This window comes from Trachurus trachurus (assembly GCF_905171665.1).
Source record: "Trachurus trachurus genome assembly, chromosome: 14".
Classification (NCBI taxonomy): Eukaryota; Metazoa; Chordata; class Actinopteri; order Carangiformes; family Carangidae; genus Trachurus; species Trachurus trachurus.
The window spans coordinates 692,180-714,291 of NC_139903.1; the positions used below are offsets into that span (position 1 = coordinate 692,180).

The following is a 22,112-nucleotide window of genomic DNA, read 5'->3' on the forward strand; positions in this document are numbered from 1 at the left end:
TAATTTTTAGGTGATAAAGTCTTATTTTAAGTGGAAAGAGATTAGTTTTGACTAGAAATGAGACATTTTGACTAGAAATAAGACAAATATTCTTGGAAAGATTTTGAGTTTTTTGCAGTGTGCTCCCTCCCTCTCCGATCTATACACTGCAAAAACTCAAAAATATTTGTCTTCATTCTTGTCAAAATGTCTCATTTCTAGTCAAAACTAATCTCTTTCCACTTAAAATAAGACTCATCACCTAAAAGTAGCCTGTGGCTACAATCCGGCGTGTTTACGATTGTTTTCGTCCATGAACTCGCATTGTCCCATTTTAAAAATAAATTGAATTGAATTGAAATGAACTTGTTTTTAGATCATTTTCACTTGTTTCAAACTAATTTTCACTTGAAATAAGTAGAAAAATCCTCCAGTGAAAGCAAGTTTTTTGTGCTTGTAATAAGAAAGAAAAACTTGCTCCACTATCAGATTTTTCTACTTATTTCAAGTGAAAATCTGCTTGAAAGAAGTAAAAAAAAAAAGTGTCTAAAAACAAGCTGCTTTTTATGTGATGAGTCTATTTTTAAGTAGAATGAGATTTGTTTTGACTAGAAGAAATAAGACAAATATTCTTGGAAAGGTTTTGAGTTTTTTTGCAGTGCTCTGCTCCCTCCCTCTCAGATCTATACCCGATCATCTGAGGATCGAGGAAGAAGAGGAGGAGGAAGAGGAGGAGGAGGAGTTGTGCAGCAGAGTTAATCCGTCAGATTATTAATCATCAGTCATTATTAATCTTGAAGCGGATCGAGCCTCAGTGAACCGCCGAGTACTTCATCCTCTTCTGTTTCTGCCGCTGGTTGCAGAACCAGACCCGCACCACGTTCTTCTTCAGGTCCAGCTTCTCCGCGATGGCCGCGATCTTCTCGGACGACGGCCGCGGCTGGATGGCGAAGTACGCCTCCAGGGAGCGCTTCTCCGGCGCCGCGATGGAGGTGCGCTTCCTTTTCCTGTCCCCGCCGAGCCCCCCCACGCTGAACGGGTCGGGCTTGTTGCTCCGCTCGCGGTGCGCCGCCTCGGCCTCCTCCAGCCAGGCCTGCAGCACCGGCTTCAGCGCGATCATGTTGTTGTGGGACAGCGTCAGGGACTCGAACCTGTATATAGATATATATTTTTTAGGGGTGGGAGAAAAAATCGATTCACATAAATATCACAATATCTTTTTTGACGATTTTTAAATCGCATTTGTTTGCCTTTTTTAAAATACAGAGAGTACAGGTTTTGAAAAGGGTTTAAGTTCACTTTATAATGGAGTATGTTAATTTATAGAATCCTACAGTATTTGTGTGCAGATAAATGTTAAAAATGCTTAAGACTAAAAATCATCGAGAGAATCGGCAATATCGTAGAATCACAATTTAAATCGAATCGGGAGAAAAGCGTATCGTCCCATAAGACTCATCACCTAAAAATTAACTTGTTTTTAGACAATTTGCACTTGTTTCAAACACATTTTTATTTGAAATAAGTAGAAAAATCTGCCAGTGGAAGCAGTTTTTTGTGCTTGTAATAAGAAAGAAAAACTTGCTCTTTTCTACTTATTCCAAGTGAAAATCTGCTTGAAAGACGTAAAAAAAAAAGTGTCTAAAAACAAGCTGCTTTTTAATGTGATGAGTCTTATTTTAAGTAGAATGAGATTTGTTTTGACTAGAAATTACATTTTTGACTAGAAATAAGACAAATATTCTTGCTAAGATACTTGAGTTTTTGCAGTGTAATGCTGCATTAGCATCAAAATAAAGAAGGCTAAATAAAAAACGAAAATACATATTAGTCTAAGAAAAAAAAAGGAAAAGTTAGGGGGAGGGGCCCACTTTAGTATTCTTTAAGGGGGCCCAGAATTCCTAGCAATGGCCCTGGTTATATGGACAAATACTGCTGCACGGAGCCCCGCTGTAACTCAGAGAAGCCACGGAGGACTCTGAAACTTCTCCCAGCCCCTTTTTAGTCCACATGAGGGGGAGTAGCCTATAGATAATGAGTGAAATTTGAATTTTGGGTGAACTATCCCTTAATTAATTAATATGCATTGTCCTATCCCGACCAAATAAATAATAAAGAAATAAATAAAGTAAAGTGAAGAACCTGCAGATGGTGCTCTGGCTCAGTGAGCCCACGCCGGGGATCTTGAGGTTGGCCAGCGCCGAGCCCACGTCGGCCTGCGTCACGCCGAGCTTGATCCTCCGCTGCTTGAAGCGCTCGGCGAAGGCTTCCAGCTCGCGCGGGTCCGACTCCACGACGTCGCCGTGCACGGACAGGGAGTGCGCGTGCACGTGGTGTTGATGGTGTTGAGCCTGTTGAGCCATGCTGGCCATAGCCTGGTGCAGCTGGCCCATGGTGGTCTGCAGCTGGTGGTGGTGGTGGTGGTGGTGATGGGGGTTTAGCGGCTCTGGAGCTCCCATCAGGCTGGAGGAGAGCTGCTCCAGAAGGTCCCCGGCCTCGAGGCTCTGGTGGTGGTGGTGGTGGTGGAAGGAGGAGAGAGTGGAGGAAGAGGAGGAGGTGGAGGAAGAAGAGGAGGTGCAGGGGACTACACTGTTCATGGTGTGGTAAGTCACGTCCGGTTTGAACGGCTGCTGGTGATGCTGGTGGTGACTCTTAGACACGATGCTGTCCGCCGCCGCCAGCAGGCTCTCATCAAAGCCTCCGAAGATGTTGTTGTTGCCCTGCAGCTGCGAGAGAGAGGAGGAGGAGGAGGAGGAGGAGAAGAGCGCATAGTGGAGTCAGTCAGTCAGCGGGGAATTCAGTCCGAGTCAGAGTCAGAAACATTTTTCCAAAGAGAAGAGAAGAGGAGAGGAGAGGAGAGGAGAAGCCTCTTCGTCACAGCGCAGGTCATAAAAATTAATATGGAAGCAGCAAGAGCATGAGGGAGGAGGAGGAGGAGGGGAGAACAAAGTCCTGTCAGATCAACTTAAGGGAACATTGTGTAGGAATTCCTCCCATCTAGCATTGCGGTTGTACATAGCAAGCAACTCAAGTCGTATTTTTCATGCTGCATTCACGTAAAATTGGGCAGACGGCAGACGGACGACAGACGCTGCACGTAACGGCATAAACAAGCCTCTATGTAAACAAGTGGTCCGTGGACAATGTGTTGTCATAGCGATGTGGTATTGTTTTACCGTCTTTCTCTGGACTTCTGTGACTAAAATGACATCTGGTTTGTTAGTGACGGCCGTCTGCCCGACTGCAGGTGAATGCAGCATCAGTGTAACGCTCCATTCCTCCTCACTGCGTTACCGCGGTGACTTTTCACAGACGCCACCTCCACCTGAGCCAACAGCTCAATTTAAAGGTACATTGTGTAGGAATTCCTCCCATCTAGCCTTGTGGTTGTATATCACAAGCAACTCAATTGTATTTTTCATGCTGCATTCACCAAAATTGGGCAGACGGACGACAGCCGCTGCACGTAACGGCATAAACAAGCCTCTATATATTTCATTGTGCTTTATTGAATGTATTTTCAACTACAAAGCTAACATGCTACAACTACAGAGCCTAACATGCAACTATATATATTTTGCAGCCAATTTACTTTGCCAGTAATTTTGTGACTCTTCATTTCTTTTGTATGTTTTGTGGTTGTCCTGATAAAGGGTCTTGAGTTTCATTCATAATGGTCTTAAAGGTATAATGTGTAGGAATTCCCCCCATATTGTGGTACATATTGGAACTTATTCTTGATGTTGCATTCAGGTGAAATTGGGCAGACGGCAGACGAACGACAGCCGCTGCACGTAACGGCATAAACAAGCCTCTATGTAAACAAGTGGTCCGTCAGCACGAGGCAAAACAATACACGTGACAATATGTTGTCATGGCGATGTGGTATTGTTTACCTGACCCACGTTTTACCGGCTTCCTCTGGACTTCTGTGACTAAAATGACATCTGGTTTGTTAGCGACGGCCGGCTGCCCGACTGCAGGTGAATGCAGCATCAGAAAAACAGACTTTTGAACCAAATAATCATTCATTTTCCTGAATAGACAACAGGAGAAGTTACACAATGTGCCTTTAAAACAATACAAGTGACTAAAATGACATCTGGTTTGTTACCGACGGCCGTCTGCCCGACTGCCGGTGAATGCAGCATCAGAAAAACAGACTTTTGAACCAAATGATCGATTTTCCTGAATAGACAACAGGAGAAGTTACACAATGTCCCTTTAAAACAATACAAGTGACTAAAATGACATCTGGTTTGTTAGCGACGGCCGGCTGCCCGACTGCAGGTGAATGCAGCATCAGAAAAACAGACTTTTGAACCAAATAATCGATTTTCCTGAATAGAGAACAGGAGAAGTTACACAATGTCCCTTTAAAACAATACAAGTGACTAAAATGACATCTGGTTTGTTACTGACGGCGGTCTGCCCGACTGCCGGTGAATGCAGCATCAGAAAAACAGACTTTTGAACCAAATGATCGATTTTCCTGAATAGACAACAGGAGAAGTTACACAATGTCCCTTTAAAACAATACAAGTGACTAAAATGACATCTGGTTTGTTAGCGACGGCCGGCTGCCCGACTGCAGGTGAATGCAGCATCAGAAAAACAGACTTTTGAACCAAATAATCGATTTTCCTGAATAGAGAACAGGAGAAGTTACACAATGTCCCTTTAAAACAATACAAGTGACTAAAATGACATCTGGTTTGTTACCGATGGCCGTCTGCCCGACTGCAGGTGAATGCAGCATCAGAAAAACAGACTTTTGAACCAAATAATCGATTTTCCTGAATAGACAACCGGAGAAGTTACACAATGTCCCTTTAAAACAATACAAGTGACTAAAATGACACCTGGTTTGTTAGCGACGGCCGTCTGCCCGACTGCAGGTGAATGCAGCATCGGAAAAACAGACTTTTGAACCAAATAATCATTCATTTTCATGAATAGAGAACAGGAGAGGTTACACAATGTCCCTTTAAAACAATACAAGTGACTAAAATGACATCTGGTTTGTTAGCGACGGCCGTCTGCCCGACTGCAGGTGAATGCAGCATCAGAAAAACAGACTTTTGAACCAAATAATCGATTTTCCTGAATAGAGAACAGGAGAAGTTACACAATGTCCCTTTAAAACAATACAAGTGACTAAAATGACATCTGGTTTGTTACTGACGGCGGTCTGCCCGACTGCCGGTGAATGCAGCATCAGAAAAACAGACTTTTGAACCAAATGATCGATTTTCCTGAATAGACAACAGGAGAAGTTACACAATCTCCCTTTAAAACAATACAAGTGACTAAAATGACATCTGGTTTGTTAGCAACGGCCGTCTGCCCGACTGCAGGTGAATGCAGCATCAGAAAAACAGACTTTTGAACCAAATAATCGATTTTCCTGAATAGAGAACAGGAGAATGTCCCGTTAAAACAATACAAGTGACTAAAATGACATCTGGTTTGTTACCGACGGCCGTCTGCCCGACTGCAGGTGAATGCAGCATCAGTAAAACAGACTTTTGAACCAAATAATCATTCATTTTCCTGAATAGAGAACAGGAGAAGTTACACAATGGCCCTTTAACAGACATGTTTCTTACCTGCACTCTGCTTCTCATGCCCTCGGAGCCCGGGACCGGGTGAAGGCCCAGGGAGAAGTGCTGCTGCTGCTTCCCGTTCATGCTCATCATCATCATCATCATATCATCATCATCCTCCTCCTCTTCCTCCTCCTCCTCTTCCTCCTCCTCCTCCTCCTCCCAGACAGCGGCTCCTCTGCGGCGGTCTGACCCGGGACATGAACTCTTTCCCCGGGCAGCGGACGGACTGACTCTGCTCCCGCTGCTCCTTCTCCAGACTGAGCTGTGAACACCGGCATCGGCTCTTCCTCCTCCTCCTCCTCTTCCTCCTCCTCCTCCTCCTCCTCTTTCAGCCCCCCTCCCCCTCTCCCCCTCCCCCCTCCCATCTGCTCCTGCTCAGTTTACAGGTTGAATGTTTCCCTCCCTGAGCACGAGACTCCAATAAATAGCTACACTAGGCTAAATAAAAACCTGTGAAAGATCAAATATTCATTTTTATGACGTAATGTTTTACTTATTTAGAATCAGAATCAGAACTGTTTTTTTTGCTCAGAGCAGTAGGCTAAAGGTCAGTTTACTTGTCTAGCTTGTCTTGGTGTCAGGTGCAAACATAAAGGTACCAAAAATAGAATACTAGAATAAGAATTTAGAGAATTAAGAATTTAAATGAAATAAAATAGAATAAATTAAAATATTCTAGTGATCAGAACAGTTTTTATTGCCCAGAGCAGTAGGCTAAAGGTCAGTTTACAGCACGAGGAGCTTGTCTTGGTGTCAGGTGCAAACATAAAGGTACCAAAAATAGTTTAAAGGGAGGGATACAAATAGAATTAAGAATTTAAATAAAATAGAATGAATTAAAATATTCTAGTGCAAAAGATACACATCACATATAGGTCGACTATATGCAAAAAAACAATACGCATATACTGTAAATACAAAAATACTATATAAAAGAATAGAATAAAGATAGGTATATACAGCTTAAGTTAGTTAAAATTTCGTCCTTTTGATTCTTGATCTGGTTTTTTTAATGCACGAGATTTTAAAACATTAGGTAACACTTTACAATAAGGGTCCCTTAATTAACGTTAGTTAGTACATTACTAAGCATTAATACATAAACTAATGTAACGCATACATAATGATAACGAATTAGATTATTCAAAAATTTAATTTATTAACTAACTTTGAGTAGTAAACATTAAAGCAGAAGTAAGCGATCTGGTCGTTTTGGCTAATGCTGCGTTCCAGGCAGGCTTTTGAAACCATAAATTACAGCTTCAAGTCACGACTTACGACTTTGTAGCGTTCCAGGCAAGGGGGCAGTTGTCGGTCTGAGAAGTGAAGCTCACTTCCGCATTCAAAAAGCTGCAATCCCCTCGGCTGTAGCTGGGGGCTGGCTCCAGAAGGGAGCAACTCTAATTGAGCCCCATGTTAAAATAGCCGATTTTACAGTTTAAAAAAACATATTTACAGCCTGGTACATTTTATTTTTTTGGTCTCAACCGATAGTTTCTACCCCCGCACGCACTCTGAGGGGGGTGAATTTTTTAAAAACTCTACAGTTTTACTATTATTAGGTTTAAAGTTCTGGCCAATTAGGGCGCAGAACCGTTGAGTGACAGGTCCGTTGACCGCTGCTACGAGGCCAGTGGGCGGGCTCTCGGCCAGCTAACGGCCGCACCGCTCCAAATATGGCAAGTAGAATCCAACATGGCGCGGCTCAAACCCCCGTAGTAGAGGCACAAAACAGACTCCTCAAAACCAATGGGTGACGTCACGGACGCTACGTCCATTCTTTTTACAGTCTATGGTTCCAGGCAACCCACTCGTGTTTTTCCGACCTGTTTTACCTGTGAAAGTCACTATAACGGCCACTCGTAACTTCTGACCCGTGAACTCGTACCAGATCGAACTGGTACGACTTCACAGGTCGGAAAAACACGAGTTACGAGTTGCCTTGAACGCACCATAACAGTCCTCGTCCCTACGTCACCACATTCAGGCGCATCTCTTGGCTGCACACACAGAGAGGACCGCCCCTTTATGCCGTTCTCTCTCCTCATTGGATAAAGGTTGTAGGATACAAGGAAAGTTTTCTCCTGGGCTCAGAGCAGAGCAGAGTGACTGACAGACCCGTGTTTCAGACCAAACACTCTATAGAAGTGATTGCTGTCGGAAGATACAACTATTTAAGACTTAGATTAACACAAAAATATCACTTACTTCTGCTTTAATTAACTGCTTACTAATAGGTTACATTAATTCATCTGTTTCCCAATCCTAAGTAATAGCCTACATAATAATGATTGTTAATATATTAATTAATGCTTAATAATGTACTAACTAACGTTAATTAAGGGACCCTTATTGTAAAGTGGTTTAAAGTGGTTTAAAGTCTGGTTTATGTTTATGATCTGAATCATGACTCAGATCCTCAGCAGCAGCTCCAACAGAACTCAGAGCTTCAGCACCGCGGACAGCTCCTTTAGCTAAAGGAGCTGTCCGCGGTGCTGAAGCTCTGAGTCTCTGCTGAACTGAACTCTCTCTTCTCATCCGGGACCGGTGAACCCTTCTGGACCTGCTGCGGGCCACGGCCTCGGTCCAGAACCGGCTGCTGCTGACCCGCTGACCCGGTGGCCTCAGCTCCTCCTCCTCCTCCTCCTCCTACTCCTAGTTAAAGGGATAGTTCACCCAAAATTCAAATTTCCCTCATGATCTCCTCCCCCTCATGTGGACTAAGGGCTGGGAGAAGTTTCAGAGTCCTCCGTGGCTTCTCTGAGTTACAGGGGGTCTCGGCGTAGCAGTGCATGTCCATATGACGGTTGCAAATGGATACCAACTGTCTTCGTAACAAAAAGACACACCAAAAAACATCCAAATACCCCCATGCTGCTCGTATGTAATGTCCGTCTTGTATTGAAGCCCCGAAATGCAAAATAGTCCCGAATTTTTTTTAAATAAGTCTATATTTCAAGCTTGTTTGTAACGTCCAAATCTTGCAAGATTTGCGCCGGCGTCATTGCGATTACTGACGCCAGCGCAAATCGCACGAGATTTGGACGTTACAAACAAGCTTGAAATATAGACTTATTTAAAAAAAATTCGGGACTATTTTGCATTTCGGGGCTTCAATACACCAGGACCAGGAAGAGGAGCTTCGAGAAGCTTCCGCTACAAAACAAGCTTGAAATATAGACTTATTTAAATTTCTTTCGGGACAATTTTGCATTTCGGGGCTTCAATACAAGAGGGACATTACATACGAGCAGCATGGAGGTATTTGCATGTTTTTTGGTGTGTCTTTTTGTTACGAAGACAGTTGGTATCCATTTGCAACCGTCATGGACATGCACTGCTACGCCGAGACCCCCTGTAACTCAGAGAAGCCACGGAGGACTCTGAAACAATTTCAATTTTGGGTGAACTATCCCTTTAAGTCGCATGAAGCTGCGGTGGAAGAGGAGCCGGCGGCCAGAGGCGGACCGATGACACCGCGGGTCCATCCGATCCTCTCTGGTTCCTCTCTGGTTCCCCAGAAGCTGAATAATTCAGCAGCGGCGGTGGCAGCATCCATTACCACGGTGACAGCACATTATTCATTACACAGATTAAAAACAGACGCGTGAAGACCTGTTGATGCCTGCAAGGAAGGAGGGAGGGAGGAAGGGAGGAGGGAAGGAAGGAAGGAAGGAAGGAAGGAAGGAAGGAAGGAAGGAAGGAAGGAAGGAAGGAAGGAAGGAAGGAAGGAGGAAAGAAGGGAGGTAGGAATCAGGATGGAAGGAGGGGAAGAGGGATGGAAGGAGGAAGGGTGTGGTTGTATATCTCAAGCAACTCAATGGTATTTTTCATGCTGCATTCACATGAAATTGGGCAGACGGACAACAGCCGCTGCAGGTAACGGCATAAACAAGCCTCTATGTAAACAAGTGGCCTGACATGTTGTCATGGTGATGTGGTATTGTTTTAGTAAAATGACATCCGGTTGGTTTGCCGACGGCCGTCTGCCTGACTGCACCTGAATGCAACACCGGTGCCTCCGTCCTTCCTCACACTACACAGTGGTGACAGTTTTAACAGGCCGTTTCCGTGGTTACCTACGGTCACGATGCAACATGGCCGCCTCGGTTCGGTGCGTCGCCCACTTATGTATTTGTAACGACTTGTAACAACTCATTCTAAGGAACCAGAAAGCTTTCATTTGTAGCAGCTGTGATTCACCTTCAGTCAAATACGGATTTATGAAAGACAGGTTTGATTTTTGATCATAAAAAGCCAAATAAGTTACACACTGGGGCTTCACTGCAAAAACTCAAATGTCTTACCAAGAAATTTGTCTTATTTCTAGTCAAAATGTCATTTCTAGTCAAAACAAATCTCATTATGCTTAAAACAAAACTCATCACATAAAAAGCTGCTTGTTTTTAGACACTTTTCAATTCTTTCAAGCAGATTTTCACTTGAAATAAGTAGAAAAATCTGATAGTGGAGCAAGTTTTTCTTTCTTATTACAAGCACAAAAAACTAAAACTGCTTTCACTGGCAGATTTTTCTACTTATTTCAAGTGAAAATGAGTTTGAAACAAGTGAAAATGATCTAAAAACAAGTAGATTTTTAGGTGATGAGTCTTATTTTAAGTGGAAAGAGTTTAGTTTTGACTAGAAATGAGACATTTTGACAAGAAATAAGACAAATATTCTTGGAAAGATTTTGAGTTTTTGCAGTGTTTAACAGACCAATATTGTGTCCACATCTGTACATGCAGCCGTCAGGGAGCAGCAGAGCTGATGGAGCCTCTGAGTCTCGGCTGTGAATAAAGCATGAAGCCTTTTCTCACCCTCTGTCCGATATGAGCTGCATCGATTCATAATTCAATGCTCATTGTTCACAGCTCTGCTCTGTCATCTCACTGCTCTTATATATTCTGAAGATGTTTCATGAAGAGCTGCTGTCACATCTAAGTGTGAACGTTACAGCAGCAGCAGCTCCAGATGTTTCCTCTGGTCACATGATCTCCACCTCACTGCAGAGGATGATCACATCTGTGTACAGACTCACTGAAAATAAGAATGTGCTTTATTCTTATTTATATGTTTATGTTATTAATGTTTGACCTACATAATAACAGAGTTTATGAATCCAGATGTTGGAGCTGTTTAGTAGCCTACTGATTTATTTCATGATTCCTTTGAATTCTTTTTATTTATTTGAATTTTGTCTGATCTTTTTGTTAGGTAGCCTATTAGTTTATTTATGTAATTTTCTTATTAAAGGAATATGCCAACATTTTTTTTTCTGTGTCTTGCCTCACTCCCAAGTCCATGACCAGCAGATAGACACCATCCTTTCCACTGTGCGTGCAGTAACAAGGGAGATAGAGCCGTATCGCCGTAATTAGCTTAGCTCAAACACTGGAAGTGTATGGGTAGTATTAGCCTGCCTCCACCTAAAGTCGCTAATTAGCTTAGCTCAAACGCTGGAAGTGTATAGGTAGTGTTAGCCTGCCTCCACCTAATATCGCTAATTAGCTTAGCTCGAACACTGGAAGTGTATAGGTAGTGTTAGCCTGCCTCCACCTAAAGTCGCTAATTAGCTTAGCTCGAACACTGGAAGTGTATAGGTTGTGTTAGCCTGCCTCCACCTAAAGTCGCTAATTAGCTTAGCTCGAACGCTGGAAGTGTAGGCTATAGGTAGTGTTAGCCTGCCTCCACCTAAAGCCGCTAATTACCTTAGCTCAAACACTGGAAGTGTTTTTTTATTTTATTTAGCCTTTATTTAACCAGGTAAAAGACCCGTTGAGATCGAGATCTCATTTTCAAGGGCGACCTGGCCAAGAGGGCAGCAGCACACGTCGTCAACATTATAAAATACAAATACATTACAATATACATTACAATATTACATTATATTAAATAGGGCCATGTTACAATAGAGGTTAAAACAAAAAGTGCAGGGAGCAGGAGGTCAAGGTGACAAGGTTGGTCAGCAAAGGCACCGCTCAAATGATTTTTGTTGTCGGACCTTTAAGAAGTGTCGAAATACACCAAGAGATACAAGTTCAGACAATTTCAGTTCAGCCTGGAGGTTGTTCCATGTTGATGGAGCGGCATAACTAAACGCTTTTTTCCCTAATTCAGTCCGCACTCTGGAAATGCTCAAACAATAGATATCACTGGACCTTGAGGCATATCGATTTTCTGTTCGACGGAGGAGTGAACAGAGGTAGGGAGGAACCATACCAAGGAGAGCCTTATATATCATAAGCAACCAATGAGTTTCTCTCCGGGTGCTCAGAGATGGCCACCCGGACATAGAGTAGAGCTGACAGTGATGAGTGAGACGACCACAGCCAGTGAAAAACCTTAATGCACTGTGATAGGCTATACAGTGTCCAAAGCTGCTAGGCTTTTGGATGAAGCACACATGTACAACACATCTCCATAGTCAACTACTGGTAGGAAAGTTGACGACACAAGCAATTTACGCACTCGCAGAGAGAAACACACACGATTTCTATAAAAGAAGCCAAGCTTTAGCCTGAGTTTTTTTACCAGGTTTTCAATATGCAATTTAAACGAAAGCTCCGTATCTAGAAGGAAACCTAAGTATTTATACTTAGTAACAACCTCGAATGGGTTTCCTTGAGCAGTTATTACAGAGGGTAAATTTTCAGTTGAGTAGGTAGCTTTTGAGAAAACCATTATTAACCATTACAGAGTGTATGGGTAGTGTTAGCCTGCCTCCACCTAAAGTCTCTAATTAGCTTAGCTCAAACACTGGAAGTGTATGGGTAGTGTTAGCCTGCCTCCTCCTAAAGTCGCTAATTAGCTTAGCTCAAACACTGGAAGTGTATGGGTAGTGTTAGCCTGCCTCCTCCTAAAGTCGCTAATTAGCTTAGCTCAAACACTGGAAGTGTATGGGTAGTGTTAGCCTGCCTCCTACCCGAGCAGAAATCAGCAGTCAGAAGCTGATTTCATTTTAGCTCTAAACTCTGTAAATATATCACTTTATCCACATTTCAAACATGTTTAGGTGAGAAAGTAGCCGTTTAGATCAGCAGTTTGTCTAAATACCAGCTGTTTACAATTTTGTTTGGACGAATTCGGGTTAAAAGGTCTTAAAATACAAAAAAAATGTCTTCCACCATTCAGCAGCATCTCTGAATAGCACAAGACCAATTCAACATGAATGATGGTGAGGTGGATAGGGCATCCTCACAAGACTTTCTCTATCTTTACATCTCCACCTGACACTTACTCCTCCACTTATTCTTCTCTACTTTGGTTCTTTCTTGCAGTGATTACAGGTAAGATTATATCTCTGACTCCTGGTCTGAGGGGCCTGGTAACAGTGGAGGTGTCCCTGATCAAGGCTACAAGACAGGACCCATCATGTCGGTCACACTGACCTCCACCTGCAAGAGATGCCCTGGGTTAACCAACAGTACAATACTCAACACTGCAAAAACTCTACATCTTTCCAAGAATATTTGTCTTACTTCTTGTCAAAATGTCTCATTTCTAGTCTAAACTAATCTCTTTTCACTTAAAATAAGACTCATCACCTAAAAATTTACTTGTTTTTAGATCATTTTCACTTGTTTCAAACTAATTTTCACTTGAAATAAGTAGAAAAACCTGCCAGTGAAAGTAAGTTTTTGTGTTTGTACACTGTAAAAAACCCAATGAATGACATTTTGGGCTAACCAAAAATATATTGCTGAATCAATTTCTTGGTGTGGTATCAATTGACTGAACCTGTTAATCTATGTTGGAACGATCATTCTTTGGAAATTGTTGAAAGAACTAACATATTCAAATACAGTGAACACCCACAGTTAGCTATTGGCTCAATTAAAAGACATAAATCCAGTCAAAGAGATGCTGGCTGTCATGTGACATTTCATATGAGTGACTCATTCAATCAATGACAAATGATTCATTAAGTGAATGAAGTCGAAACTTGTCCACAAGGCTAGTGCAAATGAGCCATTCGAGGAGCAGCATCTTCAGAGACCAGACACGGTGAGTTGATTCACATCAAGTTGCTAAATAATAAACTCTACTTTGTTGGTAGTTGTATCTTAACTCATCATGGTCGACATGTTCCTAGCGAACAAGTTAAATAACCGTCTTAATATTTCTTTGGCTTTGATATTCTAGCTAGTTAGACATTAGCTAGCTGACAGACTGACTAGCTAATGTTAATGTTGGCTGGAGGATAGCCCCGGCCATTCTATTTATAGATCAGCTAAACTAACGCTTAGTTTTAATATTTTTTCATGCGAGAAAGAAATCGTTTAGAGTCCCAATCTGCGGACAGTTAATCCAAATGACGCCTGTTTGGAAATTTGCTCCCACGTTTTTGGAGAAGTGAAGCTCCGCCTGGGGAGCAGCCACAGAGAGTAGAGGGTCGTCAAGGAGTCAGCAGCTGGTTAATTCATGATCTCACTGAATGGTTTGTTAAATGAAAAGTGAGGCTCCAGGTCAGAAGAGCTGCGCTGCCCGCGCCCACATTCATATCAATAAATTCATGTTTCACAATTAGCCTAACTGAGTGATTGGTCTACATTAAATTTAATCTAATCAACATACAACAGAGGGAAATTCTTTGTGACGCGCTTGTGTTTTCACTGTTTTCGCCTGCTGTAACTTAAGCGATATTTTTTTCACATGATATATGCAGGACCCACTGTATATTGTTTTATGATTTATTAATGTGAAACAATTTTAATGTTAGTAAATATTATCTCCCACGTGTGGCCTATTGGTGCAAGTAATAATGCAGTGTTGAACATTGTGTGATGCAATTTCCTAATTGTTCTTTCTATACAGAACACAACATTACCATGCATCGAAGATCGGTTGCAATCCAAGGCCTGCAGTACTTTCTCAAAGAACCTACACTATCATGAAGACATGTCAGGTAAATCAACATTTCAGGCATCAGGGGGAAATGCTTCTGCTATAAATATCTTGAAAGATTTTAACGAGTCTTGTATGTACTTCAATTTAGACAGCTGATGTGGAGACTGCGACTGACGGAGTTAAGGTCGACATCCTGGAGTTGGTGCCAGTTCCTGCAAAGTTGCACTATTTGCATTTTTAATAAAGTTGTGTTAAAAAAAACATTGCTGCTTTCATTCTGTTGATTCAGTATTTCTAGTTTTACATCCAATTAAGAATTTTATGTTGATTGCTTTAATGAACAATTGTATAGAAACTAATTCCCTAGCTATTTTTCATTGGGATGTCCAATGAATAATTTCTAATTGAAAGCATGATAAGATAATGGATAAACTTTAATTGAGTGAATTCTTTAATGGTTGGGATAATGGATAAACTTTAATTGAGTGAATTCTTCTGATGGTTGGGCAAGCAAACAAATCAAATTGAGCCAACTAAGATTTTTTAATTGAGATAATTACTTGAACAGAGAAATTGAGTAAATTAACAATAGCTAGGGAATTAGTTACTGAAAGATTTTACATTGGATCAGCTCTTTTTTTTTTACAGTGTAATAAGAAAGAAAAACTTGCTCCACTATCAGATTTTTCTACTTATTTCAAGTGAAAATCTGCTTGAAAGAAGTAAAAAGTGTCTAAAAACAAGCTGCTTTTTATATAATGAGTCTTATTTTAAGTAGAATGAGATTTGTTTTGACTAGAAATTTGATTTTTTTTTACAAGAAATAAGACAAATATTCTTGGTAAGATTTTGAGTTTTTGCAGTGAAGTCTTTCTGTTCTGCTCCTCACACATGTTTACATGAAGGATAAATGATAATAGGTGAATATCAAACATCTTTCCTTTTTGAGTGCAAACCAAGGGGGCAGTTGTGGGTCTGAGAAGTGAAGCTCACTTCCGCGTTCAAAAAACTGCAATCCCCTCTTCTTCCTCTGGGGGCTGGTGTCAGAAGGGAGCATTCCCCATAGACCCCCATGTTAAAATCGCCGATTTTACATCCTCAATAAACATGTTAAAAGCCTGGTGTCAGAACGTTTTTTTTTCTCAATCGATAGTTTCTACCCCCACACACACTCTGAGGGGGGTGAATTTTTTTTTAACTCTACCGTTTTACTGTTATTAGGTTAAGATTCTGGCCAATTAGGGCGCGGAAACGTTGAGTGACAGGTCCGAGCAGCTCCGTGGACAGCTGCTTCGAGGCCAGTGGGCGGGTTCTCGACCGGCCAATCCAACATGGCGCTGTCCAGGCCGCCATATTTGAGTCACAAAAACGACTCCCCAAAACCAATGGGTGACGTCACGGACGCTACGTCCATTCTTTTTACAGTCTATGGTGCAAACTGAAATGTGTCAAGTATTAACAGATTCTTGAAACTTATTTATTTGTATATTTCACAATTATATTTTGTGCATCAAAGGCAAGAATTCAGGAAGATGACACTCTAGTGTATTTCAATAATACCAATTTTCTTTAACTTCTTATTCAACTAGTGAAGTGACTTGTGTATAAAATACACTGGTAGAAAGGGCACAAACTCACAGTGTATGCAGCCGATGTGATTCTTTATTTTTGCAACAAAAAAAAAATTAAAAATTAAAAACATCATAAGAGCAGAACAACTCATGAGCAAAGACAAATCTGACAAAATGAGTCAGACTTATACCTTGAAAATTTCAACATTTATTTGTCCTCATTTTCACAACACACCACAGAAGCGTATTACATTCATTCAAAAAAAGCTGTTTTTCAGAGTAATTTTTTCTGTTTTTCTGAGCAATATTTTTCTGTTTTTCAGGGTAATTTTTTATTTTCTATGTGAGACCAAAGCTGAATTTCCTGCCTTGGCAGAACAACGTTTTTGTAATGCTGATTCTAATTCTGATTGAAACGCTCTATTTCTCTGTGTCTCTAGTAAAGCAGAAGCTTCTTCTGTTTGATGTAAATTGTATTTGTTTAAGCATCTGCCGAACAGGGACAGTACGATGAGGCAGTAGACCAGAGTGGTGGTCCAGAAGGAGAACAGGTAGAGCGTCTTGTTGCAGTAGGAACTGACTGGTGTTGTATTCTTGTTGTAGTTGGGCTCATAGATTAAGTAGATACACACACTACCTAGAAGGGGGAAAAAGAAGGGGTTTGTGAGACCCTGATCACTGTTTCAGAGCTTCAGCTTCACACTTAGAAACTCTAAAACACCAACCCCATGTAGTAAAAAAGGAAATCCTGGTAGATTCTCAGAGAGTTCACTCACACAGAAAGCTCCTATCAGCCTAAAAAATCCCAGCAAGGAATCTCAGATTAGTTTAGCAAGGAGATGACAGAAACTCCTGGTGACTGTACAGTGTGTTACATCCAAAAGTTTTAACAGCTTAGTTCAATTAAAAATTGTTCTCATATATAGTCGTCAAACATAGGAGGAAATTAAAGCAGAAGTAAGCGATCCGGTCGTTTTGGCTAATGCTGCGTTCCAGGCAGGCTTTTGAAACCGTAAATTACAGCTTCAAGTCACAACTTACGACTTTGTAGCGTTCCAGGCAACCCACTCGTGTTTTTCCGACCTGTTTTACCGGTGAAAGTCACTATAACGGCCACTCGTAACTTCTGACCCGTGAACTCGTACCAGATCGAACTGGTACGACTTCACAGGTCGGAAAAACACGGGTTACCCTGAACGCACCATAACTTCCTGTCAGCAGATGGAGTTAGCAGCCCCCGCCCTCGTCATGGATCTATTGGTCCTCGTCTCTACGTCACCACATTCACGCGCATCCCTTGGCTGCACACACAGAGAGGACTGCCCCTTTATGCCGTTCTCTCTCCTCATTGGATAAAGGTTGTAGGATACGAGAAAAGTTTTCTCCTGGGCTCAGAGCAGAGCAGAGTGACTGACAGACCCGTGTTTCAGACCAAACACTCTATGTAAGTGATTGCTGTCGGAAGATACAACTATTTAAGACTTAGATTAACACAAATATATCGCTTACTTCTGCTTTAACTGTGACCGACATTGTTTTGGTCCCACACTGTAAATGTGTTTAACAACATCTATAGCTAACCATGACTCACCACCTAAGAAACCGATGCCGAGGATGCAGAACATCAATGAGTACCACCAGCGGCCGCATCCTTCGTCTGGGTCGCAGGGCAGGAAGGAGGACAGGGTCAGCAGCACGCAGAGCACTCCCATCACCACCAGATAGATGGGGATGAAGGGCTGCTGCGGACACTCATTCAGATACACTGACCCTGTTGGACACAGGAAGAATCCCTCAGTGTGCAACGTCACTAATGTCCTGACTTCTTCTGGCATGAATTCAGATACGTCCGGGAAATTTTTTTTTTGTGAATGTGCACAACTCACTCACCAATCACAATGTAAGCTATAGGCAGGATGTTCAGACACAGTTTTAAAGGTAGTGGAGCTTTGGAGGAGGGGTCCATTGTAGCAGTGACGAGGGCTCAGACCTGTAGAGGAGTAGAAACACAGCTCTGAGAAACATTGTTGATAGAACAGTGACATTTTATACAACATGCACTGCAAAAACTCAAAATCTGACCAAGAATATTTGTCTTATTTCTAGTCAAAACAAATCTCATTCTACTTAAAATAAGACTCATCACATTAAAAAGCAGCTTGTTTTTAGACACTTTTTACTTCTTTGAGGCAGATTTTTACTTGAAATAAGTAGAAAAATCTGATAGTGGAGCAAGTTTTTCTTTCTTATTACAAACACAAAAAAAAACCGTGCTTTCACTGGCAGATTTTTCTACTTATTTCAAGTGAAAATTTGTTTGAAATAAATGAAAATGATCTAAAAACAAGTTTATTTTTAGGTGATATTTTAAGTGGAAAGAGATTAGTTTTGACTAGAAATGAGACATTTTAACAAGAAATAAGACAAATATTCTCTGAAAGATTTTAAGTTTTTGCAGTGTGATCTTTACAAACCAGAAGACGAGAGGAAAACAAAGGTCTAAAAATACACAAGTTTCATCTTCCACCATTCAGCAGCACAAGACAAATTTAACATTTTCCACATGAAGGATGGTATAAAGTTGATCATTTTATCCCCATGACAACGGAAACTAATCACCAATTAATCAATACCAGGAGTAATTTTTCAAGCCTTTGTAAGACTTTGTATCTGATACGTGGGAATCTGCTGTTGTCTTTGTGATATGTTACAGTAAACTGAGAATCTGGGTTTTAGAGATGACCATTTCATAATTTAAATAATAACATGATGATTAACTTAAAAGTATCTTATCTTACAGTTACACCAAACAATTAATTAATTTATTAAAACAATAATCAGCAGAGTAAGCTATTAGTTGCAGCTATGATCCCAATAAATGTATAACTAAATGAACACTAAAACACTGAATCTATCTGAATTAAATGCACTACATGCATAGAATCTGTTTAACAGAAAATATCAAATAATAGTGTATAATTATTCAGCACATCTAGATCTTTACCTTCTCTGTTCTCACTCTTCAGCTTTAAACCAACGGTCGACGTCTCATGAGAAACTGAAGCTTGTGAGAGTTCATGAGTGCACTTAAGTAAAACTACAGAAACAGGAACACACTGTACGTGCTCATACATAGTTACATTACGTTCATATGTGATCAACTCAGTGTTATAAAGGTGCACTGCACCATTTCTGTCAGCTCTGTGAAGTTAGGGAATCCACAGATGTGACAACAATGGTCAAAAACAAAGCAGCAGAGGTTCTGTCTAATAATTGATAATAAATTAACTTAAACCAGGAGGGGAAACGAGAGAGACCACTACACCGCTGCTCTGGTACTGTGTGAGCTGTAGCAAAAACCCTTTGAAATTGTAATAACTGGTGCTGGTAATGTAATAATGTAAGACTTTTTAAAAATTATTATTTTCAGGGTAGAATATGTCACAGTTAAAGAGATAGTTCAACATTTTGGCAAAATGTCCTATTGCCATGCTCCAACAATTAACGGTAATGAGCCTACCCCTAAGACTAGGTATTAAAGGAGCTCAGTCTGATACTAGAGCTACTGAGGTTTCTAACTCCGGGATAACCTGGTTGACACGCCTCGCCTCGGCCTCCGTCCTCCTACCGCATTGAATGAATGTCCACGCTGTTCCTTGAGTTGCAAACACAGGTTTATTGCTGTGCATTGTCCATAAACAAAGAAAATAGGCAAAACAAACAAATCAGCGGCATGAAGCGCCTCCGCGCCACAGCGGTCAAAAACCATTTGCCCTTCCGGGTCAAAACCTGACAAAGAGAGTGAACAATGCCACCTATATGCACCTGAGCTCCCCAGGTGACAGCACAGCGACCCCACACACACACTGAGTGAATTACACCAGAAACCTTAGAACACAACCAAACACATTCAGCTCCTATACACCGGCCCCTAATTGTTAATGGCAGACCGACATAACAATTTAAATACAACAAGACAGGAGCAAATAATGTGTTGATACAGTTACCTTAAAGTACAGTACAGACAAATCTATATTCCATGTACCAAACAAAGTTTTGTCACTGGCCTTTCAATAATGCTGGCCCTTGTCTGCAACCTCACAGAACGCACAAGCCCTTGCTTATCAGGGAAAACCTCCAAAACCCTGCCAAGCGGCCATGAACCACGTGGAGATGACGAATCCATGATCACCACAATATCTCCAGCTTTCAAACTCCTCTTCTTTTCGTTCCACTTCTGCCTCTCTTGGAGCAATGGCAAATACTCCCGTATCCATCTCTTCCAGAAAAGGTCTGAGAGATACTGTACTTGCCTCCAGCGCCTTCTCACATACAGATCATGGGGTCCAAATGCTCCAGGTGGCAAAGCTGCTTTTCCCTTTAAGAGAAGAAGATGGTTAGGCGTGAGAGGTTCCAGGTCGTTAGCATCCTCTGAGAGCTTGGTGATAGGACGGTCGTTTAAAATGGCCTCCGCTTCACAGAACACTGTATGGAGTCCATCATCATCCAACTTCTGCTGATGCAGAACAGAACTGAGCACTCTTCTCACGAGGCGGATCATCCGCTCCCACACACCACCATGGTGTGAGCCTGCTGGCGGATTAAAGTTCCACTGAATGCCAACCTGTGCCAGCGCTCCTTGAATCCTGTCCTGATTCACAGCAGCAAGCGCCTCCTTCAGCTCTCTGTCTGCTCCAATGAAGTTAGTGCCATTGTCTGATGTTAGACTCGTCACCTGCCCTCTTCTGCTGATAAAACGCCGCAGAGCATTGATGCATGCATCGGTGTCCAGTGAAACAGCCACCTCCAGATGGACAGCCCTGCTCGCCATACAGGTAAATATAACACCATATCGCTTACAGGTTGATCTTCCTCTCCTCACCTCCACTGGACCAAAATAATCCACCCCTGTGTTGGTAAATGGTGGAAGATCAGGAAGGATTCTCATCTTTGGCAGGTCGGCCATTTTTTGTTCCAGTGCTCTTCCATTATATCGCCTACAAAAGCTGCAATCACCAATTACTTTCCTGACGGCTGCATTGGCGTTTGTAATCCAAAATCTCCTCCTCACCTTGGACAGTGTGTGAGTCCGCCCACCATGGCCGAGATTCTGGTGTACATGTCTGAGGATGAGTGTGGAAACGTGCTGCTCCTTGGAGAGAATGAGTGGATGCTTGGCTTCCTCGGGCATTGTTCCTCTGCTCAGTCTTCCTCCAACTCTCAGAAATCCATTCTCCAAAACTGGGTCCAGACGGTATATGGGACTCTGTCGACTCACTGACGCTTTCCCAGATGACAAAGCAGACATTTCTTCACCAAACCTCTGTCGCTGACAATAGCGAATTATGGCACCCTCTGCTCCCAGCAAATCATCCATCGTCAGAGTGCCACTCATGTATGTTGATGTGACTCTTTTTCTTTCAGTCCTCCTTGAGCTGCCACGACCTCCTTTCTCCTGACAATTAGCCACAGAAGCCTCCAGCTGTTTCTTCCTGCGACTCTGTGCCAACAACATGACCTTCAACCTTAGGATCCAGGCAACAGCTGTCTTAAGCCTCTTCCAGTCAGAAAAGAAGGAAATGAGCTGGTCCGTAGGACTGCAGATGTCACACATACTGATGTTATTCACCATTACCTCCTTTCTGACCTCCTGGTCATCAGAGTCCACTGAGACGTCCAACACAGTTCTAGGCCAGTCCTCCTCAGGTTTCCAAAGAAATGCAGGACCTTCCAGCCACCTGTTTTTGTTCAGAAACTCAGCGACCTTCATTCCCCTTGAAGCATCGTCAGCTGGATTATCTTTGGTACCTACATGTCTCCATTGTGAGGGTTCAGATGTTTCTCTGATGGTCGAGATTCTGTTGGCCACGAACGTGTGAAAGCGCCTGTCCTCATTGTTAAGGTACTTCAAAACTGACGTACTGTCAGTCCAAAAGACTGAATCCTCCACCTGGACGTCCAGCTCTGCCTTTAACAATGAATCCACTCTGACTGCGAGGACCGCTGCTGTCAACTCCAGTCGGGGAATAGTCACAGCCTTCAGGGGTGTCACCCTGGCTTTGCCGAGCAGGAAGGTGACCTGGATGTTATTTTCCTGATTTAA

General features: G+C 42.1%; 1 protein-coding gene across 1 annotated transcript; it reads right to left on the reverse strand.

The window, feature by feature from the left end:
• Positions 1 to 790: 790 nt before the first annotated feature.
• pou4f3 (POU class 4 homeobox 3) lies at positions 791 to 3,598 on the reverse strand (the record flags this gene model as incomplete). The annotated part of the gene is made up of 3 exons (XM_083986979.1): positions 791 to 1,130; positions 2,122 to 2,705; positions 3,572 to 3,598. 3 exons carry the CDS (start codon positions 3,596 to 3,598, stop codon positions 791 to 793), a joined length of 951 nt encoding a protein of 316 aa, XP_083843105.1.
• Between the last annotated feature and the right edge of the window lie 18,514 nt (positions 3,599 to 22,112).